The following is a 24,434-nucleotide window of genomic DNA, read 5'->3' on the forward strand; positions in this document are numbered from 1 at the left end:
CATCTTTTTTGCCAAATAAAGCATGAAATTGCGTCGTTTCCGTTCCAACTTTCCATCAAAATTATTCAAAAAAAAAAAATTCTACGTCGTAAACAAAAGCTATTTATTTAACGTAAAACCAGTCGCCTCCATCATTACCTCCACAAAAGTACAACAAAATATTGTAAAATCTCCCTCATGACCTAATTCTGCGAAACGAAATTGAACGAACATTTTTTATCTTGTCGCTCGTTACATTTACATTGGTCTCGTTTACATTTAACAACATAATCCTCCAATTATGACTCTCATTAAAAAATAAATATATGAACAAAATATTAGCAAACTGCGCTTCAATTTCGCGTATTCTAGTTGGGCAAGGTCATGGATCTGCTCTTCATATACAAAAAACAATACAAAACCTGTATGCGAAAAATTCTAATAAAAAGCTGGGCGTTTCCTCCGAAATTTATTCTATTTTTGTGTATCACGTTTTTTTGAGTAGTAGAGAAATATCACACACATAAAAGGTGTTGCGCAATATATTTTTGTGTGTGCTTGTTATTTAGAAATAATGATAATCAGATTTGTTTATTTGTTGAGAGTTACACAACATTTTTCGGCGCTGTGCAAGAATAATAATTATTATAATAATACGAGAGACAAGACGAGACGATAAACAATTTTTATTTTTAGCTCTCATGAAATTATTTATCTATTTAGTGAAAAGGACGTGATTAGATAACGTGTTTTTGTTTTGTTTTTTGGATAAACGTGTTGATATAAATTATTCTAATACAAGTTTAATGATATTAGGCCGATGCAATAATCGAAAATGTTTTAGATTTTTTTTTATATTTAATTTTTTTTTTAAATTTTCTGAAGTTATTTTTATTAAAAATATTTTATTTTATTTTTTAAAGAAAAATCGAATTAAAAAAATAATAAAAAAATATTATTTTATTAATTTAATTTTCTAATTAATAATTAAATATTTTTTAAACAAAAAAAAAATAAATTAAATTTAATTTAAATTTAATTTAATTTAATTTAAATTTAAATTAATTTTATTAATTAATTAAATTTTAATTTAAAAAAAAATATTTTAGTTAAAAATTTAAATTTTAATAATTTATTTATTAAAAATAATTAAAATAAATAAATTATTAAAATTAATAATTTTTAACTTAAATATTGTTAAAAAAATTTTTAAAAATAATATTTTTTATTGTTTATTTATTTATTTTTATTATTATTTTATTATTAAAATTTTTTTTTTTGAAAATAAAATTAAAAAAAAAATTTTTTTAAAATAAAAAAAAAAATAAAAAAAAAAACCGCTAAAAAAAATTTTTAGTTTAATTCATTTTTTTTTTTTTTTTTTTGAAATAAAAAAAACATTTTTAAATATTTTTTCGGCCTTATTTATGTAAATTCCGATTGCACTAAACCATGTGTGTTTATTGTAGAAAAAAAATTAACATTTTTATTGAATTTTTCTGAATGCTTAATTTTTTCAGAACAGATCTGTGATGAAATTTAATTTGAGTAAACAATTTAATTTTAAACGAATGAGTCTTAATGACTTTGTTTTTGTATGCGGGAAGTCTCTTGCATAATATTTGTTGCATTTTTCTTATTTTTTTTTCTATTTATTTTTCGAATTAAATTAGAATTTCAGTGCAGCTGGGACAAATTTATAATAAAAAAAGTTCAAACACCTCATTTCTTGTCATGTTTTACCCGTTTGTTCATTGCCAACAAATTGAGGGTATTTCGATATGAGACATTTATTTGTGTAAAAACTTTTGTGACAATCCAAGTTTTATTAAAGTTTTCATGTTTTCTTGCGATGTTACGACATCCAATATCTAATGTTCTTTGTATCCTGTTGTTTTCCTCTGAAAATGTCGTTAAAGTTAGTCTGAGCAACTTTTCATAGACATTTGTAAGATTTACGCCTCCAGAGTAACGGGAGATAGTAACACATTTTGTTGCCAAAGAACGAGGATTTTTCGTTAAAGCTGAAGGATAAATATTTCTACTCTTGTCGAAGGATAAGACGATGTTTTTGACGGAAAATACATGGCTTTGAGAATTTTTTGCATAAAAAATATAACATAAGCTGGATATTTTTCATACAAAGAAAAATTTTTGCCTGAAAATATTTTCTATGAATTTCTATTGAAACGACTTAGGCAAAAAAAATAAAATATTTTCGTTCAAAAAAATTCTTGTTTACATCATATAGGTAAAAAAATATTTCTCAGAAAATTTGAAATAAACCAAAATTAATTAATTCATATTAAATAAAGATTTTTTATTTTCTATTTTAGCAAAAAAATATTTTTCGCAAAAAAAAATATAAAAAAATAAAAAATTAAATACAAAAAAATAATTTATATTAAAAAAATAATAAAAAAAAATCTTAAATTTTTTTTTTTCGAATATAAAAAATCCTTATTCTTTTTCGATTATAAAAAATTCTTATTTTTTTTCGAATTTTAATTTTATGCATTTTATTTTTATTAAAAAAATATTTAAAATTTTATTAATATTTAAAAATTTAATATAATGTAATTTTTTAAAAATTTATATTTTAATAAAAAAAATAAAATAATTTAAAATAAAATACATTAAAATTAAATAAATTAAAAATATATAAAATATAAATATTTAAAGTCAACTTAAATTTTCATAGAAAACTCAGAATTAAATAAATGATGCACAAAACCTTCTTTACTGAAGTCTTTCAATATCCTTCCGAGTATTTTTCTACTCATGGGAAAAAAATGTCTTTAATTTTTTTCTCATACTTAAAATTCATTGAAACTGCTTAAAGGATAATACAAAAGCTTTTTGAGCAGCAAAAAAAAAATATTTTCAGAGTACCTTATTTACATGTTTTTCTTTTTTTTTCTCAAAAAAGAAATGACGAAGAAAAATACTGTCAACACCACAAAAAAAAAAAAAAACAACACATGAACACTCACTAAACTAATTGAAACAGATCATGATCCTTTTTCATGGAAATATCTTAAGAGGATTAAATGAGCGAAATAATTATTTTTTTCCTCTTGTTCAGTTTTTGTTCATTATAACGAACAAATATTTACCTAAATCATAAGAGAAGAGAAAGCAAGAAAAGACTCGTTGTTGACTTTTGTTACATTCAAACAAAAAAAAAATGTCGTCGAGCGAGAAAATTTCTCATTCTTCAACGAAAAAAAAAATTAAATTACCTAAACTACACTCGGTTGCATTGAATAAATTTATTCCGAGATACGTGAACTCTTTTCTCGTCTATAAATATCAAATTACCCTTGCTATAAATAATGGAAAAAACACACAGTAGCAACATTTTTCTCAGTTTACGTGCTTCTTTAATTTTTTTCTCGTTTGTCTCGAGATTCGAAGGCGAAGGATGCTTCTTGCAATGAGTGGGTAGCACGTAAGCGTGACTTTGTTGCGGAGGATCCTTGTCATTTGTCACACAAAAATAGAGCTATTAGTGATTCAATGCAAGAAATAAATGATTCATTCCGTTCGTTTCCATTGTTTCGCCTTTTTCTTGAACAATTAAATATTGAATTAAAGGACGTTGCAGGCAAAAATAAAAGACAATGCAAGAGAAAGGTATATTTTATCCTTATCCTCTTTAATAGAAATATATTTCCAAGAAAATATTTTAATTATTTGTACTAATTCAATTTGTCTCGATCGTGATTTCATTATTTTCTTTCAAAAGATTTTTTTAATTAATTCAATTTATTTAGTATAATTTATAGGTCGATGCGTGATTTTTATTGAATTTGAATTAAATTTTAGTTGATTTTTCTGTAAAAAATATCACAAAAAAAATATAAAATTTAATTTTTTTTATAAATTTTCATTAAATTCATTGAATTTTTAATTTTTTTAATATATTAAAATAAAAAAATAAATATAAAAAAAATTAATATTAATAAATTTGAATTTTTTTTTTTAAATAAAAAAAAATAAATAAAAAATTAATTAAATAAAATTTAATTTAATTATTTTAATTTATTTATTTATTATTTTTAAATTTTAATTAAATAAAAAAAATTAAATTTAAATTAAATTTAATTATTTAAAATTTAATTAATTATTTAAAAAAAAAATTTTTTAATATAAATTTTATTAATTTTAAAAATTTAATTTAATATTAATTAAAAAATAAGTTTTTAAAGAATAAAAAAATTAATTTTATCGATTAAATTAAATTAAATAAATTAATTAATTAAAAAATTAATAAATTTTATTGAAAAATTAAAAAAATATTTATAATAAATTAAATATTTATATTTAAATATTTTTGTTAAAAAAAATATTTAAAAAATTTAATAATAAAAAAAAAAAATTAAAATTAAATTTCTCTTAAAATCTTGACAACTGACACTTTAATTGAACATTTTCTTGAAAAAAATAATTTTTTTACCCATCAATATTTATTTCCTATTAAAAACGTGCCTTTTTATCTTATCTTCCACGATATCATGCAATTCCTTCAAATTATCTTTAAACCGCTTCATTAACGCTCTCATAATCCACTTTGCTTTGTCCAGCGCCAATTTATCACACTTTGATAAGAGCTCTAGACTTTTTGATAAGATAACGAGCGAATATTTCGAAATTTGCGTGGGTCAGGTCTATTTGGGTTAAAATGACTCATAAAAAAATCATCAATCACGTCGTTATTTTGCGTTGTTTCTGTAAAATTCAAATTAAAATTATTATTAGAATAATAACAATATCGAAAAATATTTTAATTGAATTTATATTAATAAACACTCGCACGAAATTCGATAAATTTTTGATGATGTGCAAATCCATTTAATTTGCGGTTGAGAGATATTTGTGACGATAAACAGGTCAATTCCCCTCGCTTTGTTAGAATTCATTTCAAAACGTTCATTTGAGCGAATAATTTGTGTGGGAAGACTTTAACGACTCCATTTATAAAGGAAATTATTTCTACAGACTTTTTTTTTGCTCATTTGAGAGGAAAAAAAAGGTTAAAATCGTGACTTGTTAAAGATCCTTTTTTTATTTAGAGAAAAATGACTCAAAGAAATTTTTACTCGCAAAACGAGACAAGCTGCGGTTCAATGAATTTGAACTAGATCAAGGACAGTTTTAAATTAAAATCTTTCTAGTTGATTATAAATTGAACGTTGCCCTTGTTGCGTTCTCGGCAATAAAGAGAAAAGTAGACAAAGCTCAGCCACACACGTCGATAGAGACATTTTTCGTACAATAAAGACAAATTTATTAAATTCCGCTGTAAATATTTATATTTGGAGCACAAATCGCGTCGCGTCGCCAATAAAAGATCAAGTTCTGGCATTAAATTCAACGTGAAAGGCATCGAATTACGTTGCAAGAATCAGGTTTAATGATCACATCATCATTTTATGAACATCGCAAAAATATCGCATGTGGCTCAACAAATATCCGGTGACTCTTTTTTCGCATAAAATCAATTATTTTTGCTTATTTTATGCAAAAAACTGCATTTTGTGTTAATTAAAAAATTATTTAATCAGCTAAAATTCGCTAATCAGGTCAATTTATTTTTTTTTTATTTTTTAAAAAATTTAACAAAATAAAAAAGTGATGCTCACGTCGTCGTCAGGTGTTCAACTTGGGTGTGTCTTTATATTTAAAAACCCTTCTGGCGATGCAAGGCGAAAAATGTATTTTTGATCTTGAACTTGATTAGATTCAATTGAAATGTGACGTCACAACTGATGTTCATGTAAAGTTTTATTCAATCAACTTGTAAAGGGTGTGTCTGGTTATCAGCAAACATAAAAATAGCATGCATCGAAATGAAGGAGGTGATAACGACGCACGTGGGAAAGTTTATTTTTGGGTCATGCTAAAGGCAAAAAAAAATATTGATTTGAGTTAAAAATTTTTCCCACACATTTTTTTCAGTAAATTTATTTTTGCAATATTTTTTTTATTAATTTTTCTATTTTTGATGCCTACTTCAGAGCATTTTTTCGCGTTAATTATTTTTTTTTAAATAATTAAATAAAAAAATATTTTAAAAAATAAATAAATTAAATTAATAAAATTAAATTAATTATTTAAATTTTAATTAATTAATTTAATTTTTATTTATTTTAAAAAAAATAATTTTTAACAATTTTTGAATGTTTTATAAAATGAATTCTACAAAAATTGTAATTAAAAAAAATTAATAAAAAATAAATATTTAAAATAAAATAAAATTGTAAAATAATTCATAATTAATTAAATTAAAAAAAAATAATAAAAAAATAAATAATAATTTAAAAAAAATAAAAAAAATTTAAATTAAATTAATTAAAAAAAAATATTATTTATATTTCAATTTATTATTTATTAAAAAAAATTGTAATATTTTTAAAGTTCAAAAAAAAATTAAATAAAAAATTTAAAAATTAATAAAATATTACTCTAAAAATATTAATTAAATTAAAATTAAATTTAATAAAATATAAGAAATTTCCACGTTTTAAAAAAATTGAAATTAATTATAATTTTTTCTTATTCTTTTTTATAAAATTTATTTAAATTAAAATTTAAATGAGTTTAGCAAATTTAACCAAATTCCTTAATATTAAAAAAAATAAATATTTAATATGAAAATTTAAAAAAAAATCGATAAAACTAAATATTTACATTTAATATTTTTCTTCAGATAATTTTTTTTCTGAAAGTTTCTTCGATATTTAATGCTTTCTGCGGAAATTCTTATCAAAAATCTGCAAATGACATAAATTGAAAGCCGCAATAAATCAAACCGTAATTTGCATATAGACGACTGATTTTCACTTCATCATAAAAATTTTCAAGTAGCAAACAGCGAGTTTCACTTCACCAAGGTTCAATTGATTGAAAACAATTGAAAATTATTATCATTTATAACGTAGAGCATTGCCGCCATCGTCGCCGCCTTCAGAACGTGCTCAAGTGTCAAATTGTGACAGCGATTGCTCATTTGTCGCTTTTTTTACAACTTCTACTACTACTACCACGCTAATAAATTGCACGGCAAAAAAAATCAGCGTAACTTGCACCGAACATTTTTTTTTTTGCTTCATAATAAATGAATAAAGAGAATTTATAAATAGACTGAGACCTTCGGATTGCGTTGTTTACATCTCGAGATCATTTGTTGTTCTGTTTTTTTTTATTTTGCAAAATGCGAGTCTTGTCTTGTTTCTTAGTTTTTTTTTTTATTATATCATTAAATCGAGAACGACGTCTGAATAATGAATAAAATATTAGAAATATTTATGCAAAGTGTTTGAATGCGAGAGAGGTGTTGTTGACTACCGGCTTCTTATCGTTTATAGCCGGCTCGACGAGGTATGGCACGACATGACGTCAGCTTTACATTATTTAAGGCAAGTTTGCTTATTCGGAATATGCGGAAATTTTTAAAAAATTTTGAATTTATTAGAATTTTTTTTAAATTTTTCTTTAATTTTATTATAAAATCATGAAAATATTTTTAAAAAATTGAAAAACGATTTTTTTTAATTTTTAATTTTTTTTATCGATACAGCAATTTTTACAAATATTTTTAAAAATCTTTTATTTTTTTATCCTTTAAAATTTAAAGATTAAATATTTAAAATTAAAAAAAAATAAATAAAATATAAAAGATTAAATTTAATTTATTTTTTTTTTAATTTTGAATATTTAAAAAAAAATAAAATTAAAGAAGAGAAAAAAAAATAAAAAATTTAAATATTTGTAAAAATTGAGATATTTAAAAAAATTAATTTAATTGATTTTTTTTTTTATTTTAAATATTTAAAAAAAATAAATTAAAGAAGAAAAAATTTTTAAAATAATTTTAAAAATTAATATATTTATAAAAAAAAATAATTTAATTCAATTTAATTAATTTATTTAATATTTTTAATTTTAAATATTTTTTTCTATTTTTTTTTAATTTTTCTTATTTTTATATTTTTTTTTTAAACAAAATAATTAATTTTTCTGTTCAATACAAAAGAAAAAAATAATGTAAGTAATTTTGGTCCATTAATCAAAAATAAGATGGACAACAGCAAAAACTGCGATAAATGTGGGTTAAAACAAACCAACCAAAACGCCGACTTCATACGATGAAAGAACGGAAATGAACACTTAACCGACAAAAAAAAATAAAAATAAAACCGAATTAAAGTTCTACATCGTATTCGTATGCGTCAATTTACTATTTTTGGACGTACACAAGTTACTGAACTTGACACTTTAAATATTCACAACCAACAAAAAAAAAGTTGCGTACATTTCGCGAACTTGACCTTCACACGGAATAAATTAATGCGCGATATCAGGTGTGTTTGTGTAATTCGTGCAAAATGCAGTTTTTATCAGTCTATCGAATAAATTGGAATAAAATGAATGGAGACGCCCGGTATTTTCGCGAAATTAACATAAAATGTCATAAATGATGAATTTCTGTCGTAAATTCAAAGCTTATCATGTCACTTCTTGTGCAAACAAAGTAGGTCACATTCATAAGACTTCTTCGGCGTGTTTCACCCTTTTTACTCGCATTCGAATGTCATTTGACTTAAAACGATAAATAAAAATCAGATAACAAGCAACCGAGTTATTAAGCTGCTTTACTGACTTATTTGAACTATTTATTTGCACAAGAACGAAAATTATGTGAAGCGACTTGCATTCAAGTATTTGACCTAGTTATGAAGTGAAAAAATTTATCTCGGCAGAGGAAAAAAAATTTTTTGTAAAAATTTCAATTATTCCAATGAAGAATCGGATGAAATGAGAGCACGCGCTTGATTTTATCACATGGTCTGGAAAAAATGACGTCGATCGATTGTCAATGGCTTTCTTTCCGAAAGAAGGTTTATTTATAGCGACGATGATTTTATTTATTTAATGAAAATGAATTAAAATAAATTATTCTATCATTGTTATTTTGTCACATCGATTTGTTGTTAGCGGCAGTGTAATGGAATGAGTGGCAAGGCAATGCGTTGAAGAGACGTAACAAATTAAGTTTTGAGGGCATGTATTTATTTTTGGTTTATTGTATGGAAAATTTTGTTCAAAAAATGGAACAATATTAATTTTTTTTAATTAATTTATTTTTTTAAAATTCATTTTTTTCTATTTTGTCTATAAATTTCTATTTAATATTAAATTTTATTTATTTTTTTTAATCAATTAAATTATTTCTAAAATTAAATAAAAATTTCAATTTTGTTCAAATATTTTTTTAAATTTAATTTTTAATTATTTAATTTAATAATTTATCTTAATTAAATGTAAAAAATTACTTTTATTTTTAACTTTTAGTTTAAAAATATAATAACAAACAAAATAATAATAAATAATAATAAAAAAAATATAATAAAAATAATTTTAATTTTTTTTATTTTATTTATGAAAATTATTAAGAAAATTTATTTTAATTAATAATGCCTAAATTTATTTAAAACAAATAATTTTAAATGAAAAATTTAAAAAAAATTGAATCCTAATTTTAATATTAATAAACAGAAATTTTTTTCAAAAAAAATATAAATTTTCAAAAAATTAAATATTTAAAAAAAAATATTTTTAAAATAAATGAAGAAAAAACTTCAATAAAAAGTTTAAAAATTCAGAATTTTTCTTTTTTATATTTTTAATTAATTTTTATTTAATTAAGAAAATTTGTTAAATCAAGAGAAGCAAAAAATAAAAATTAAAAAAATTAATAAATAAAAAAAAAACAAAAATTTAGCTTTAAAAAAATGTTAAAATTAAAAAAAAGCACGTGTCAAAAAAAAATCTTACAAAAAATTTTATGTCACTTTTTTTCTTTAATTTTTCTTCAAAAAAAAATCACTCGCAAACAAAAATTTATTCGAAAAGTGACAAAAATAAATTTTAATACCTCTACTATCCACGTCCGTTTATTTGTTTATTCATTTTATTACCCCTTAATGGATCTTAATGACGATCGTATTTAATGTTCTTGCCACATGTGCGCCGGACATCAGCCAGCATGTGTTGTTATTCCTTCAACTTCTTTATTTTTTTTTTTTTCATTTTATTGACAAAACAAATTTCTTTCGATTTATGTGTCTCCAGATGATTTCAAGGCAAATATTTGGGAAAATAATTACTTCAGTAAAGGTCGGTTCACTTTTTGTGTATTTTTCTTGCTATTTTTATCCCAAATTACGTCAAAATTATTTTATTGCTTCGAATTTGGTTTTTTTCCTTGATTGATTGATGTTTACATCGAATTAAAAAAGAAAAAAAAATAAATAAAAAGAAAAAATCAAAAAGAGCAAAAACAAAATAATTTAAATTCATTAAAAAAGGGTCAAAATTAAAGTTTTATTAGATGACGTCTTAAAAAAATTCCAAGATAAATAAACAAAACTTTAAAATTTTACAGTAAACAAGATGTCTCAAGTTAAATAATAGTAACTTAGGTCAGTTTTTTTTAATTATGGAAACTTCTAGACCATAAAAATCTAATAAAAAATAATTAATCTGCTTCTCACAAACGGAGATAATTAAAAACCCTCAGAGAACAGACAACAAGTAACACGACTCGCTGCCAGTTGACACGATTCCGTGCTAATTAGAAGACATTGACATCGTAATGGACTGTCATTCAGTGAAAAAATACGCCAGAAGCAAATAATGACATAGTAAAAAATAAATAAAAAAGTTTTAACAAACAGCAGAAACTAAAAACGAGCGATAACTTTTTCGAGATAAGGCAGAAAAATGCATTTTTTGCATTAATTTGAATTTAGTTCCGCTCTTAAAATTTTTATTGTGCAGACCTTCAAGCATTTCTATTACTTTTAAAATATTTATTACTGATTATCAACCGTATTTTATGGCAGTTCACGTCCTTGCTTCTATTTTTTATTATTTTTATTTGTTGCATTCGAACGACAATTGTTGATTTTTTTTGTGAAAGCAAAAAAAATGGAAATCCATGAATTGCAATTTTCTTTGTTTGCGAACTTTTACGAAGCTGCAAGGTTTCGACGACGCCTCCTATTTTTTGCGTGAAAAATGACCATGTGAAAAATCATCCATGTTTTCTTCGAGTGACAAGTCTGACCTAAATTCTGGGTTTTTGTGCACAATGCAAAAATTTATCATTGTCAGTGTGTGCGGGTTTTTTGCAATGAAAATGCACAAAGCAAAAAATTGTAGTTGAGATTTTTTTTAATGCTTAGTGTTTATCGTTGTTTTGAGTCATAAACATGCAACGTTGTGACAAGGAACTTTTGCGGTTGAAGGGATTTGCGTGAGAATGTTGGAGGAAAATTTTTTCTTTAAAGTGCTTTTTTTAATTTTTGTCGAAGGTTTAAAAAAAATAATTAAAATTATGTTTTTGAGTGAAATTGAAAAAGTTGAATTAGCAAAAAAGCGATTTTCAAATTTTTAACTGTCATTTTTTGAATTGACATTTTTAAAATTTTTATTTAAAATTATTTTTATGTTAATTTCCTAAAATTATTTAACAAAATAAAACTCTAAAAAATTTTTTTTACATGAAAATATTTTTTTAAATTTTAATTAATTTTTTTAAATAAAAAAAAAATAAATAAATTTAAATCATTTTTTTTTAATTTTTATCGATTTTAAAATTTTTTATTAAATTATTTTCTGAATATTTTCTTTAAGCATTTTTGGTAAAAAAAATTACAAAATAATCACAAATTTCGATGTAATTAAAATTAAAATTTTTAATTTAATTTTCTAATATATTAAACAAAAAACTTTTGAAATTCTTCAAAAAAAATAATATTTTAAATTTTTGAAAATAAAAAAAAATTTTTTAAAAAAATAAAAAATAAAAAAAAATTAAAAAGAGAAATCCGTTAAAATGCAGTCAAAATGATAAAAATAATTTTTTAAAAATTTTTCTCATAATTTCAAAAGAAAAAATCATCTTCTAATATTAAATGATGGAGACGTCTTGTTTTTTACATTATTCAATTAAAATATCGCCCAATTCAGTGTCAACAAAGCTAATTCTATTAATATTGTATAATCCAGCGATAAAATACGTTATTTGACAAATATTGCGCAACATTGTTTGTTTTATATTTGTCATTCTAATCACTCGCTACAAACGCCGTTAACTTTTATTTATTGCCGTTTTTTGCCATAAACCGCTACTGCTGACATTTCCGCGTCAAAATTTATACATTTTAATAAAAATCGATACGGGTCCGTTTACTCTTCAATGACCATCAAAAATTGACAAATTCCCTTTATTTGCACTTTTTTCAGGGTTTCATGAAAAATTTCGTACATAAAATAAAAATAAAATTATTATCAAATTAATACGACGTCACATAAATGAATTGTGAAAAGAATTTCAATATTGACAAAGATTGAAAAAAAAATTGTAAAAAAAAAAATATTTTTTCTGTGAAGTTGTTTACGACAACGAGAGTCTAAAATATGCACGGAATCCAACAATTATTTCGTCAACACGCACTCGATAAGGAAACTAGCATCGACAGCTGGGCAAACACGAGTGACATTTCGCCAAACAGCGAGTTAAGCATCAACAACATGCCCAACGGCGGCAATTCCGCTGCCTGGGATCAAGGTAACGATAAACGATGCACTAACAAGGATTTTAGTGACATTTCGTGTCATTCTGCCACAGATAAGGTGCTTAATCAACTGCATTTAGCATCTAGTCCGCAACCAGTGCCAACGAAGCATTTACGATCGCCCGACTATGGAGGCGGTTATAACAATGGAAATTCGCGTCGTGCGGCTTATGGTCGTTCGCCGCACAATCACGTCCAGCAGGAATACAGTTTTAAGCGAAATACGCCGACACGGAAGACGTCCTGCGAACAGAGATCTGCTAGTCCGGCATCGGTAAGTTTGAGCTTCGTGAAAAATTGACGAAAATTTGTGATTTTACAAAGTTTGATGATTGAAATTTTGAACTTTTGATTGTCAAATTTTAAATTATTCAAAAATCTATTAGTCAAAAAAAATAAATAATCTTAAAAATTCATAAAAAAAAAAATTTTATTAATTTTTTTTTAATTTTGAGAAAATTAAAATTTTTAATAAATTTATTAAAATTTATAAAGATATTAATTTTTTTAATTATTTTATTAATTAAAATTTAATTTTTTTAAATTTATTTCAAACAAAATCTTAAATATTTATCTTTTTTTGAAAATATTTTTATTATTATAAAAAAATTAAATTTTTTAAATTTCATGATTTATGAAGATTATTGAGTAAAAGAATAATTTACATATTTTTATAATTTTTTTTTATAAATAAATTTTCAAAAATAAATTTAAAATAAAATTTAATATAAAATGAAAATATTTTAAAAATTTTCAAATAACAAAAAAAATTAAATTAATAAATAATTACTTTTTACCGCATTTTCTACAAAAAAAAATAATTTTTTTATTTTGTTTTTAATATCTATAATGAATTATGATCAATTTTTTAAAAATATTTTTGTTTAAAAATCAATTTAAAAAATATTAATAAATAGCTAATGCGAAAAATTTCCTCAAAATTTTTATATTTTAATTAAGAAATTTTTCATCTTTAAATTTTTTTAAAAAATTATTCATTCAAATTTTAATTTTTTAAATCAGTTTAAAAATATTTTTTAATCAAAAAAAAATAAATAAATAAAAATTTTTAAAATTTTTATAATTTTTTTTAAACAATTTAAGATTTTAGACAAAAAAGTTAAAATTTCAATCCTCAAAAACCTCAAACTTTAAAAATCACAATTTTAAACACAAAAAACTTTCAGTACTACACTCCCCATCGTCGCAACTCCCTCGATAATCACAACCCGAGCTCCCCGCCCGCCAACACGGGTTTCTTCCCGCACGATCTCGACGACATCTACGAATACAAAACGGATCATCAATATTTCACGTACACGGGACCACCGAGCAGCAGCAGCAACAGTCATCGCCATCCCTCAATCTCGTCAGACTCGCAACGTGCCGCCTTGTTCCGCAACAGCGGCATGCAATCTCTCGACGAATATGCCGCTTATTCGCCATCGCGTCACAGCAACTTCGACGCAGATCGATATCTCACGCGTTTGGGGCAGTTCGATAACAGCAGTTTTGCCAAAAGTTTGAGTTCGAGCATCTCCCAAAGCAGCGTCGGAACGAGTAACGGGACTGCAAGCGGCGCCAGCTCGAATTCGTCTCGCGATAAAATCACCAAAAATCATCATCATCACTCGATTCAGGAGATGGTCAAGCATTTCGGCAAGAAAATGCACATTTGGCCGCGACACAGGCACGAAAGTATCAACGAAACGGTGTCGAATGGCACGCCGCTCGAGACAAATGCCGAAGAGGAGTTCCGAAAACGCTCGAAAAGTTTGGATGTGCCACAAACGAAGAAGATTTTGGATGATTGCGCGTCAACGTACAAAATTTACAACGCAATTTTGAAAGAAGGTAACTAAAATTTTCGTGATTTCAGCAAATTTTGCATTAAAATGCGGAAAATATCCCTTGGGGAATGTGAAAAATGCGAAAAATGAGATGCGAAATTATTTATGACGCGAAATTAAACACACCTTCCGTTGGTACGACGCACGGCGACAGTTGTTTGTTTACGTTTCACACCCGAACGACCTTCGATTCATTCATTATTTAACATTTATTGGTGTAAATATGTCTCTAATTTGCATGAAAAGTACGAGACTTTATAATTTGTTTACAATTTTAACGCAAATGAATAATCAGAAATCGCTTCTGAGTCATTAACGTGCAAATTTGCAAAGTTTCAAACAAATTTGACTGACTTGACACGAGAAATTTTTCCCACACTTTAATTCTAATTTTAGTCGCCTTTTAATTTTCAATGAAATTTATTCAAACTTTTAGCAGAATAATAGAAAAAGTACCTTGAAACACGTACAATAATAAATCATATGCGCGACCGGTGACTTATTTAGAATAAAAAAATATTTATTTGCCATAAATTTCAGAATAATGAAAAAAAAAGTTGAAAATAATTACGCGCGTCGTCGTTATTATTTGTTAAGTGCCGATTCAGACAACAATGAACTATGTGCATTAATTACATGTCTGTCGTTGTTGTTTATTATCGTTTAATAATTTGTTACAAATTGTATAGAATTTGATAAATAATAATTATCTGGGACGTAATAACAAGGGGAGTTCTTGGGTTTCAAAATTTTTTAATTAAAAAAAATTAAATTTTTAAATAAAATAAATTAATTAAAATTAATAAATTAAAATTAAATAAAATTAATTTTTTTAAATAAAATAATTTAAAAAAAAAATAAATATTTTAAATTAATTTTTTTTCTTTTTTTGGAAAAAATTTACTTTTAAATTTTTCCCATAATTTTGAAAATTAAATAATAAATTTATTTTTTATTTAAATATTATTTTTGAAAATTTAAAATAATTAATTTTATATTTATTAATTTAATTTTTATTTATTAAATAATTAATATTAAATAATTATATAATAATTGAAAAATAATTGATTAAATAATTTTAAAATTTTAATTAATAAAATTATTAATTATTTAAAATTTAATTATTTATTTTTTATAAAGTAATTATATTTATTTTTTTAATTAAATTAAAATTTTTAAATTTTTTAAATAATAAAAAATAATTAAATCAAATTAAAATAATTAAAAAAAATAAAAATTTAATTTGAATAAATAAAATTTAAAAAAATTCTAAATTTAAAAAAAATCGTATATTAATATTTTTGACTTTAATTTACTTAAATTTATTTTTAATTTTTTGCAATATATGAAAAATGTGAAAACCTCAAATAAATGATGATGCTGTTGAGAAAACTCCCCTTGTTCAATGAGAACTGAATATCACTTCACATGCGAGAAGTCACGTAATCGTTCTATCTATTAAATAGTAAAACACTGACGACAACATTTTTGATAGTTAACGCAAATAAACAAAGCTTTTGAACAGTTCAAGGGTGCAGATGTGAAGAGGCATTAAATGCATCCAAATCGTGAACTGAAGTGTGAAAACATGAATTTGAAATGTCAATAAGCAAAACACTTTTACTTCAAGCAGCAAAGTGTTTAAAAAGGTGTTTTGTTGTTATTTTGTTTCGAGTTGTTTGAACAAGAAAAGTTCATTTTAAATGATTTTAAAAGAGTTGAACAGAAATAATGTGAAAAATCGATTTTACTAAATGCGTCTTTGTTTTAAATTTTTCAAATAGAATTTTATGGTTGCGGATAGATTTGTATCTCAAGAGAATGAAATTGCTTCATTGTAGTTTTTATTATTTAAAATATGTTTTTTACATTGGGTTCACTTTTTACTTTGGGATAATGTTCAAAGATTTTCATTTTTGAAAATTTCGAGCTTTAAAAATGATTTTTTAAAATTTTCTTTAAATGACAAAAATTTTAAATAAATATCAATTAAAATATATTTTGTTAAAATTTTAAAGTTACTCTTAAATAAATATTTATGACCTCAAAAAAATTTGAAAAATAATTATTTAAAGTATTATGAGGTAAACAGCTGAAATTTTTATTAAACAAATATTTTTCTCTAAATTGTAATTAATTAATTCATCTGTTTTTTTTATTTTTTATTCTACAAAAATATAATTTAAAATAATAAAATTAAAAAAATAAACTAAAAATTGAATTAATTATTTAATGAAATTAATTCAATTTATTTAAATAATTTATTTTATTTATTTATTTTTTTTTATTTTATTTTATTTTTTTATTTATTTTTTTTTTTTATTTTATTTTTTATTTTTAATTTAAATAAAATTATTATTTTTTTTATAATTTTAAAATTTAAAAATTCAATTTAATTAAAAACAAAAATTTCCTCAAGAAAGGTTAACCGCAAAAAATTTTGCCTAAAAATTCCTTTTTCTCACTTATTTGAAGCATTTTCTGCTTCATATATCATTCCGACATCTAAATTGAGTCATCGCTCAAGAATTTAATAAATATTGCCTGATCCTCTTCAAAAACAAAACAAAACATCAACACCTCTCAAGTCAACACCAACGACGACGACAAAAAAATGTCACAACCACACACAAACCGAAGATGATTGACATGTTTTTATTTCTTTCTAAGAACAATATTTTGTTCTATTTTTTTATTTACTCGACATTTATTTACTTTGTATGCATTTACATTTACAACTGTCGTCGCTTGCGCTTATTAAATTGTCACTTTTCATCATATTTTATCGTGCTTCGATGTTTCCCGTTAAAATATTAAAAAACATGTGATACAATTTTATTTGATATTTATTCATGTCAATAAAGTTTATTGGATATGTGTGAAGAAGATCGATCGAAAAAAATTGTCTCAATGGAAAAAAACTGCTTCTAGAATTAATTTTTTTTAGAAAATTTATTAAAAAAATTTTTTTTTTCTTTAGCTGCTCACATGAGAAGAGCTTCTGCTGAATTAGCGGAAAGGAGAAGGGCATCCTTGGGAGCTGCAAGTAAAGTATTTAGACCGGATGGAACGTTAGATCCGCATCATGCAGCCATTTTGTTCAGAGACTCGCGAGGGGTAAGTAACGTCTTTGAAATTTTTAAAAAATTTAAATTTTGCTTAGAAATTATCGTGTGTGAAATTAGATGTCGCTCAAACTATTCTAAGAAAATTTCAAGAGAATTTTTATGAGATGAGATTTTAATATGAGAGAAAAAAAAAATAAACAACCAGTCGCCTCCTTGCCCATTTTACGAGAGTATGCACACGTTCGTGTCACGTTATAAAAATTTATCTCTCGTTCATTGAATAGTTCAGTTTAGTTTAGAAGATAAACGATTGTCGTAAAAAAAACTTCCACTTCCATTGTGTTGTTATTTTCGTGCTTTATTTACCTCCCAAACGACGACGTTTAATCAAAGAGGTCTTTAACTGAATAAAAGAGACGACGACGACGTAAATTTTGTGATTTATTTAATCATGCTGGCTTTTTTTATGAGCAAAATTCTCGTAAATTCAATTTTCAAAGGAACGTCAGTTTAGCGCGACTTTCGTAAATGACGGTTGGTAGACAGGCGATTTTCGGGGTGAATTAGATTTTCTCGCGTTAAGCTTCGTTAAGGTCAAAGTTGATGGAAAATATTTAATAAATTTGGGTTTTCCTTTCTTGTGTTTAACGATGTGCGAAATATTTTATTAATGGGTCGAAGAATCTGTCAGCAGCAGCTAAGTAACAAAAAGTATTTTTGACGCGGATTTAATGAAATTATTTTTAAAAAAGCAACGATAATTTTTCATGGAAATGCTTCCAGTTTTAAATTTTTTCATAAGGGGTTGTTTTTGTTATTTTTTGCTTAATTTTTATTTGAACTCTAAGGGGTCCAAAAAACGAATTTTTGAATTTTAAATCAACTAATTTTTTTGATAACTTATAAACCGATTATAAACTCATGTTTTCATTGAGGTCTAAAAATGGACCCCATAGAGACCCCTAAAATTTTTTTATGTTCAAATTAAACCTTTTGGAGTCTATCAAAATACCCAAAAATCAAAGTTTTTGTATTTTTTTAGATTTTATATCAATAAACTCTTTTTAGGGTTATTTAAGGGTCCATTAAGAGACCCCTAAAATTTCCTTGAGTCGTTATGTTTCCATTTTTTTAATCTGATTATTCATAAGTAATTATTATGAACGTTAAATCCACTCAATTTGACTTCTATAGCATTTATTTTAAATTTTGGGGTCTATTCGGGGTCTTAAGAGACCCCTAAGAATCAAATTGATTCAAACTTAACTTTTAATGGATACAAAATTCACTCTTTTTCTTTTAATATTTTTAAGGAAATGTTTAAGATGGGTAAATTTAATCCAATTTAACTTTTTAAGGTCTCTTAAGCCCCCAAATAGACCCCAAAAAATAAAAAAAAAATTAAAAAAAAAAAACAAAAAATTTAAAAAAAAAAATAATGTAAATTTTCATGTTATTATAATTTTAAAAAATAAAATCAAAAATTAAAAATTTAATTTTTAAAATTAAATTACAAAAAAATTAAATTTAAAAAAAATAAATTAAAAAAAAATAAAATATTAAAAAAAAATAATTAAAATTAAAAATTTAAAAATGGATAAATTTAATTTTTTTCTAAATTAAACTTATTTTATATTTGATGAAATTTCAAAAAATTAACTTAATTAACTTCTCAAGGTCTTACATTCACCTCTTTTGAATCCACAGAGCTCGTTTAGTAAAAATTTGTAAGAAAAACAAACTCTTTGTTGACATTTTCAAGTAGCGCTTCCCCAATTTATCGTCTCTAACACGCTCATATTAGCACATTTTTTTTCGCTCTCGACATGCATGCACCTCTTGCGCGACGATTGATCAAAGAAAAAAGCAACAAATTGGCCGAAACCTATAATTATATCGAGCTTAGGTACGACGCGCGTCTCTATGTCAACCCGTGACTACTTTGCTTCTCTCTCGTCAATGAGCGTTTATAATAATAATTATCATGTTTGTCAACGATGGGTGCGAACGAGCTAGTATCGTTTCTGATATCAGCGCGAAAAGGTTTTTTTCGTTCGTTTGTCGCGTTGATCATTTTTTTTTTTAATTTGTGAGAAATTTCAAAATGTTTCGGATATCGTCTTCTAGTTCGCCGCCGCAATCGCCTCTCGGATCGTCGCCGTCATCGCCTCCGTTATCCTCTTCCTTCGGCAGGTACTTTCGTTCGTTGTTCGCGCAACAGCGTTCCGTCTCGACAATTGACGAAGAGACAATAATCGAAGCAACCACAAGTCACGAAATGGCAGCACTGCTAAAAGCGAATCGCATCGGCGATCGTCGTCGGAGTCTGAGTGAAAGTGACGTTCACACGACAATTCATCAGCATTATCATCACAACCATCATCGGGAAGCAGCAAAAACTTTGCACGAATCGCCAAGTAATAAATGGCTGCATCGTCTCAGTGCGTCGTTTCGCAAAAAAGTGCTCAAACGAAAGCTTCTGCGACGACAACATACCATTAATGTAATTATCTTTGATCATTACCATATCTCAAAATGGCTAATTAAGAGGTTTTTCATAGAGCCAATCAAAAGTAGGCTTGTACGAGTTACGACGGTGAGATAAGCGAACCCAGATGTGTCTTCCTTCCGTTCCTTGTTAATAATTGACTGTTGAAAAGAATTTAAAAAATATTAAAAAACGTCAAATTAGGCAAGTGCGATTTTGAAAAATGTTTCAATTATTTTTATTAAAAATTTTTAAATAAAAATAATTTAATTAATAAAAAAAAAATTATTTTTTCAAAGAAAAAATATATGAAAAAAAATTAAATATTTTATAAAAAAAATATTTTGCATTAAAAATTTTAATTTTAAAATTTAAAAAAAAATAAAAAAATTTTTTTGATTAAAACAGATAAAAAAAAAATTTATTAAATCGATTTTTATTAACAAAAAAAAATAATAAATATATTTTTGAAAAAAAAAATCGAATAAAATTATTTTTTTTATAATTGATAATTAATTAAATTAAATATTATTTTTGTTTTTAAATCTGTATTTTTTACTTTAGAAATAATTTTTAATTTTGACATTTGAATTTTTATTTATTTAAAAATAGAAAAAAAAAATTAAATAAAATTTATTAACAAAAATTAAAAATTTATTGAATAAAAATTCATAAAAAATAATATTTTTCTAAATTTCTAATTTAAATAAATATCTGCAAATTTATTATAATTTATTAATTTTTTTCATATAATTGATTTTTTTTCATTTTAATAATTTTTTTTTCTTTAAAAATAAATTCAGAATTAAATTTCTTTTTAATTAAGAAAAAAAAAATAAATTAAAATATTTAAATTTTAAATTAAATATTTTAAAATTTATTATTTTTTTTAAATTTTAATTAAAATAAATTATTTAATTAAAATTAATAAAAAATTAAAATAATTATTTTCCTTAATTCCAAAAATTTTGGAACGTAAAATATTTTGAAACATTTTTTAAAACTGCACTTACTTAAAAAAAAATGATGTAATTAGCACCTTCATCCTAATTTATTAATAAAAGTCCTTGACTCTGTAATTCGCGCGTCGTCTCTCACACACTCTCGCGTGTCAACAAACTATTTTTGTTTATCTTCTCGTGTCATATCCACACATCGAATGAAGTGCAATCGCTCTCACATTTTTTTTTGTTTGTTAGTAAATAAATTCATTGTTTACATTGCTAAATTTAGACTTCGCTTCTCTTTGTTCTTTTCATTTATTTTTTTTTTTACTTTATGAAACTCTCGTTCTCTCCGAGTAATTAAAATTCAGTGAGCGAGTGTGTGTTATCTATCGGCAATTTATTGCTTTAATCACTTCAGCAGTGCGATTGTCTTGACGAATGACGAATGAATGATGATTTATGTGTGTAAATGGGAAATTTGGCGATATGCCAACAAATTGATAAATTTGCGCGACTGTTTCAAGGTTGTTGTTTATGAATTGTTTGTGATAAGGCTTAGACTAATTTCCCCAATTAATTTTTTTTTATTATAGCAAATATTATTAAATAATTTTTATTTTTTTAGCTACCTGTGGCTGATCCGTTTTTGGAGAAAGTGAGCCTATCAGATTTAGGTGAGTACAGTTTTTGACATTTTTCTTTAATTTTCTAATTATCAAAAGTGACAACCTTTCCGAAATATAATTCACGGATAATTGGGAGAAATCATCCGTTAAATTTAAGATAAAAGTAACAAGTGGCAGCTAATTTAATTGCGGCGCCGTTCAATTTTAAATGGACAAGCGATGAAAAGTAATTTTCTGGGGTACCGAGGGAAAATAAATGAGAAAAGGGAATTGAGAAAAAAATTATTTAATGAAGCTGTAAAAAATTTTTTTGAGATTTTATCATATACATTTTTTTTATTATTAAAAAAATTAAATTAAATTAATTTAACTAAAATATTAAAAAAAAAATATTAATTTTAAAATAAATTAATATAAAAATTTGTGAAAAATTAAAATAAATTTTTAAATTAAAAAATAATTAAAAATTTAAGTTTTAATGTTAACTTTGTATTTTTTTCTTAATTTTATTTATTTTTTTATATTTTAAATAAATAATTTTTTTTTTTTGAAAAATAAATAAATAATTAAATTTTTAATAAAAAAAATTTAAAAAAAATGTTAAAATTTGTCATAAATCATGTTGAAAATTATTTTAAAAATTAATTTCTTTTTTTTATTAAAATAAAATAATAAAAAATAATTTTTTTTATTGCCAAATAAATTTGATAATCATAAAATTATGAAGTTGCCATCAATAAAAAATGTCAAAAAAAAATTTTTAAATTTAACAAGACATGAAATCACTTTCAAAACATATTTAACAATTTTTTTACACTCAAAAGAATTTTTTATTGTGAAAAAAAACAGAATTAAAAAAATGTCAAACATCAAATAAAACAAATTTTCTGCCCACAAATTGTCAACAGTCGTTACACGTGCGGAAAAAATATTTGTGCCATTTTTTTTTTGTTTTTCTTTTTTAAAAAAAAATCATATTTTATAATAAGTCACGGTTCCCGACCCAACATCTGGTCAAATTTGTAAATAGCAAAAATATTTTCCGTTAATTGCTTTCTGTTCAATTTCAAATGTTCCGACGCAAAACAATTACTGAAGAACAAAAAACATCTCGTTAATTTATTGAGCGATGCGAGATTTCAGAGAGATAATTTTTTCTCATATAAATAAATTTTGACCAACAATGACGAGTTTTGTGCTATTTTTAGAACACTTGAATATTCAAAAAAAAATGATAGTTTCTTCCACTTGTTGAGTTTTTTTCGCTCACGATTTTTTTTTTGAGAGCTTCAAGTTGAGAATTCACAATGAACTTGATTTTGGACTCATCTCGCGCGGTATCTCATTGAGCGAAAAAATTTTCCGTGCCAAGAAAGAAAAAAAAATAATTAAATATATTTTTCCTGTGCCACTCATCATTTTATGTACGAAGGTTGCGAACAGTCGCCGCTCACACGGAACACAAAAATTATTACTACAACACAAATTTTCTTTTTCCGTCTATTAATTTTAGTTAGTTGATGATGATCGCCTAAGACGTTTAAAGCGAAATTTTCGTGCACACAGTTTTTTCGAACGAGTCAAGTGGAAATTTTCGAGTGTTTTTCTTATAAAATTCATTCAATGGTTGTGAAAAAGTTTATGGAAACAAGTGAAAATTTTACAGAATTAATTTTTAGAAAGACTGGAAAATACAGAAAAAGATAAAAAAATTAAATTTTTAAAGATAAAGAGAGAAAAATAAAAAAAGCTTCATGTGTAAGCGATAAAAAACGTGAAAATTTAGTGTTTTGTGTTAAAATAAAATTAAATTCAAAAAAAAAAAGAAAGGAAATGGAAAAAAAAATTCAAAGAATTTATCGCACAATTTAATCAATGACGTGAAAAAATTGTCATCTTAAATTTTTTTGAACGCAGTAACAATAAAAATTTATCTTAAAGATATTCTCTTGAGAAAAATAACAACCTGGCGCCTCCATCTACGATAATATATTTAAAGAAAAATATTTGAGTGATATCGACACAAGTTGATTTTAATAAAAAAAAAAGAGAAATAGGGGAATGAGAGAATTTTTTCTTTGCTTTCTCTTTGATTGTTTATCTTTTGTTTGATTTTTCTCTTTTTTATTAATTTTTATTATTTTCTTTGAGATGCAAATTTAATGAAAATTTTAATAATAAAAAAAATATTTTAAAAAATTAATAAAAAAAAAATACAAAACTATTAAACAAAAAAAAATTAAAACAGATTTTTGATAACAAGACGAGACATGACAAAAAATAATAAATATCTGAATTTTGCCAAGCAGACATTTGAAATGATGCCAAACCAACCGCCCCGAAAATAAAAACTTTATTAAAAAAATATTTTCGCTAAAAAACATAATTTTAACAAGTTTTTAATGAGAAATATTGAACAAAAAAAAATTTTTTTTTGCATCGATTGATTTTTTTTTTCTATTTTTTGACAAAAAATATTTTCCTTTTTTAGTGACAGCAAGTCTAGCCATTGTTTATGACCCAAAATTTATTTTTGCTTAAACTTCGATGCAAAATGTAATTTATCTTAAAAGTTTTGTTTTTGACGATGGTCGTCTCCATGTTTTTTTCTTGAATTCGGTCAACGACTTTCTTGAATTTTCGTTTATTTTATTTTAATTTTATGTATTTATGAAGGGTTTATGCATTAAATCCATAATCTATTATTTCAGATTTTCTTTGTCTTGGTTTTTTGTTATTGTTAAGATGAAAACTTTATATTTATTTATTTATGATCCTTCAAGATTTTCTTGTGAATTATTTATCAAAATAATCGACAAAAACTTTTTT

General features: G+C 23.9%; 1 protein-coding gene across 4 annotated transcripts in view; it reads left to right on the forward strand.

Moving 5' to 3' along the window:
* Positions 1 to 24,434, forward strand: part of LOC134827137 (uncharacterized) — a 77,921-nt gene that overhangs the window by 48,068 nt on the left and 5,419 nt on the right. For 2 of the 4 annotated variants that reach the window (XM_063839691.1, XM_063839688.1), the window contains 2 exons: positions 17,457 to 17,593; positions 21,605 to 21,653. In XM_063839691.1, coding sequence (XP_063695761.1) covers positions 17,457 to 17,593; positions 21,605 to 21,653 — 186 coding nt within the window. Of the gene's footprint in view, positions 1 to 12,364; positions 12,901 to 13,813; positions 14,481 to 17,456; positions 17,594 to 21,604; positions 21,654 to 24,434 lie in introns of those variants that run through there. The other 2 variants (XM_063839692.1, XM_063839689.1) reach the window with 2 other exon arrangements.

The sequence above is a fragment of the Culicoides brevitarsis genome, chromosome 1 (assembly GCF_036172545.1).
Source record: "Culicoides brevitarsis isolate CSIRO-B50_1 chromosome 1, AGI_CSIRO_Cbre_v1, whole genome shotgun sequence".
NCBI classification, from domain to species: domain Eukaryota; kingdom Metazoa; phylum Arthropoda; class Insecta; order Diptera; family Ceratopogonidae; genus Culicoides; species Culicoides brevitarsis.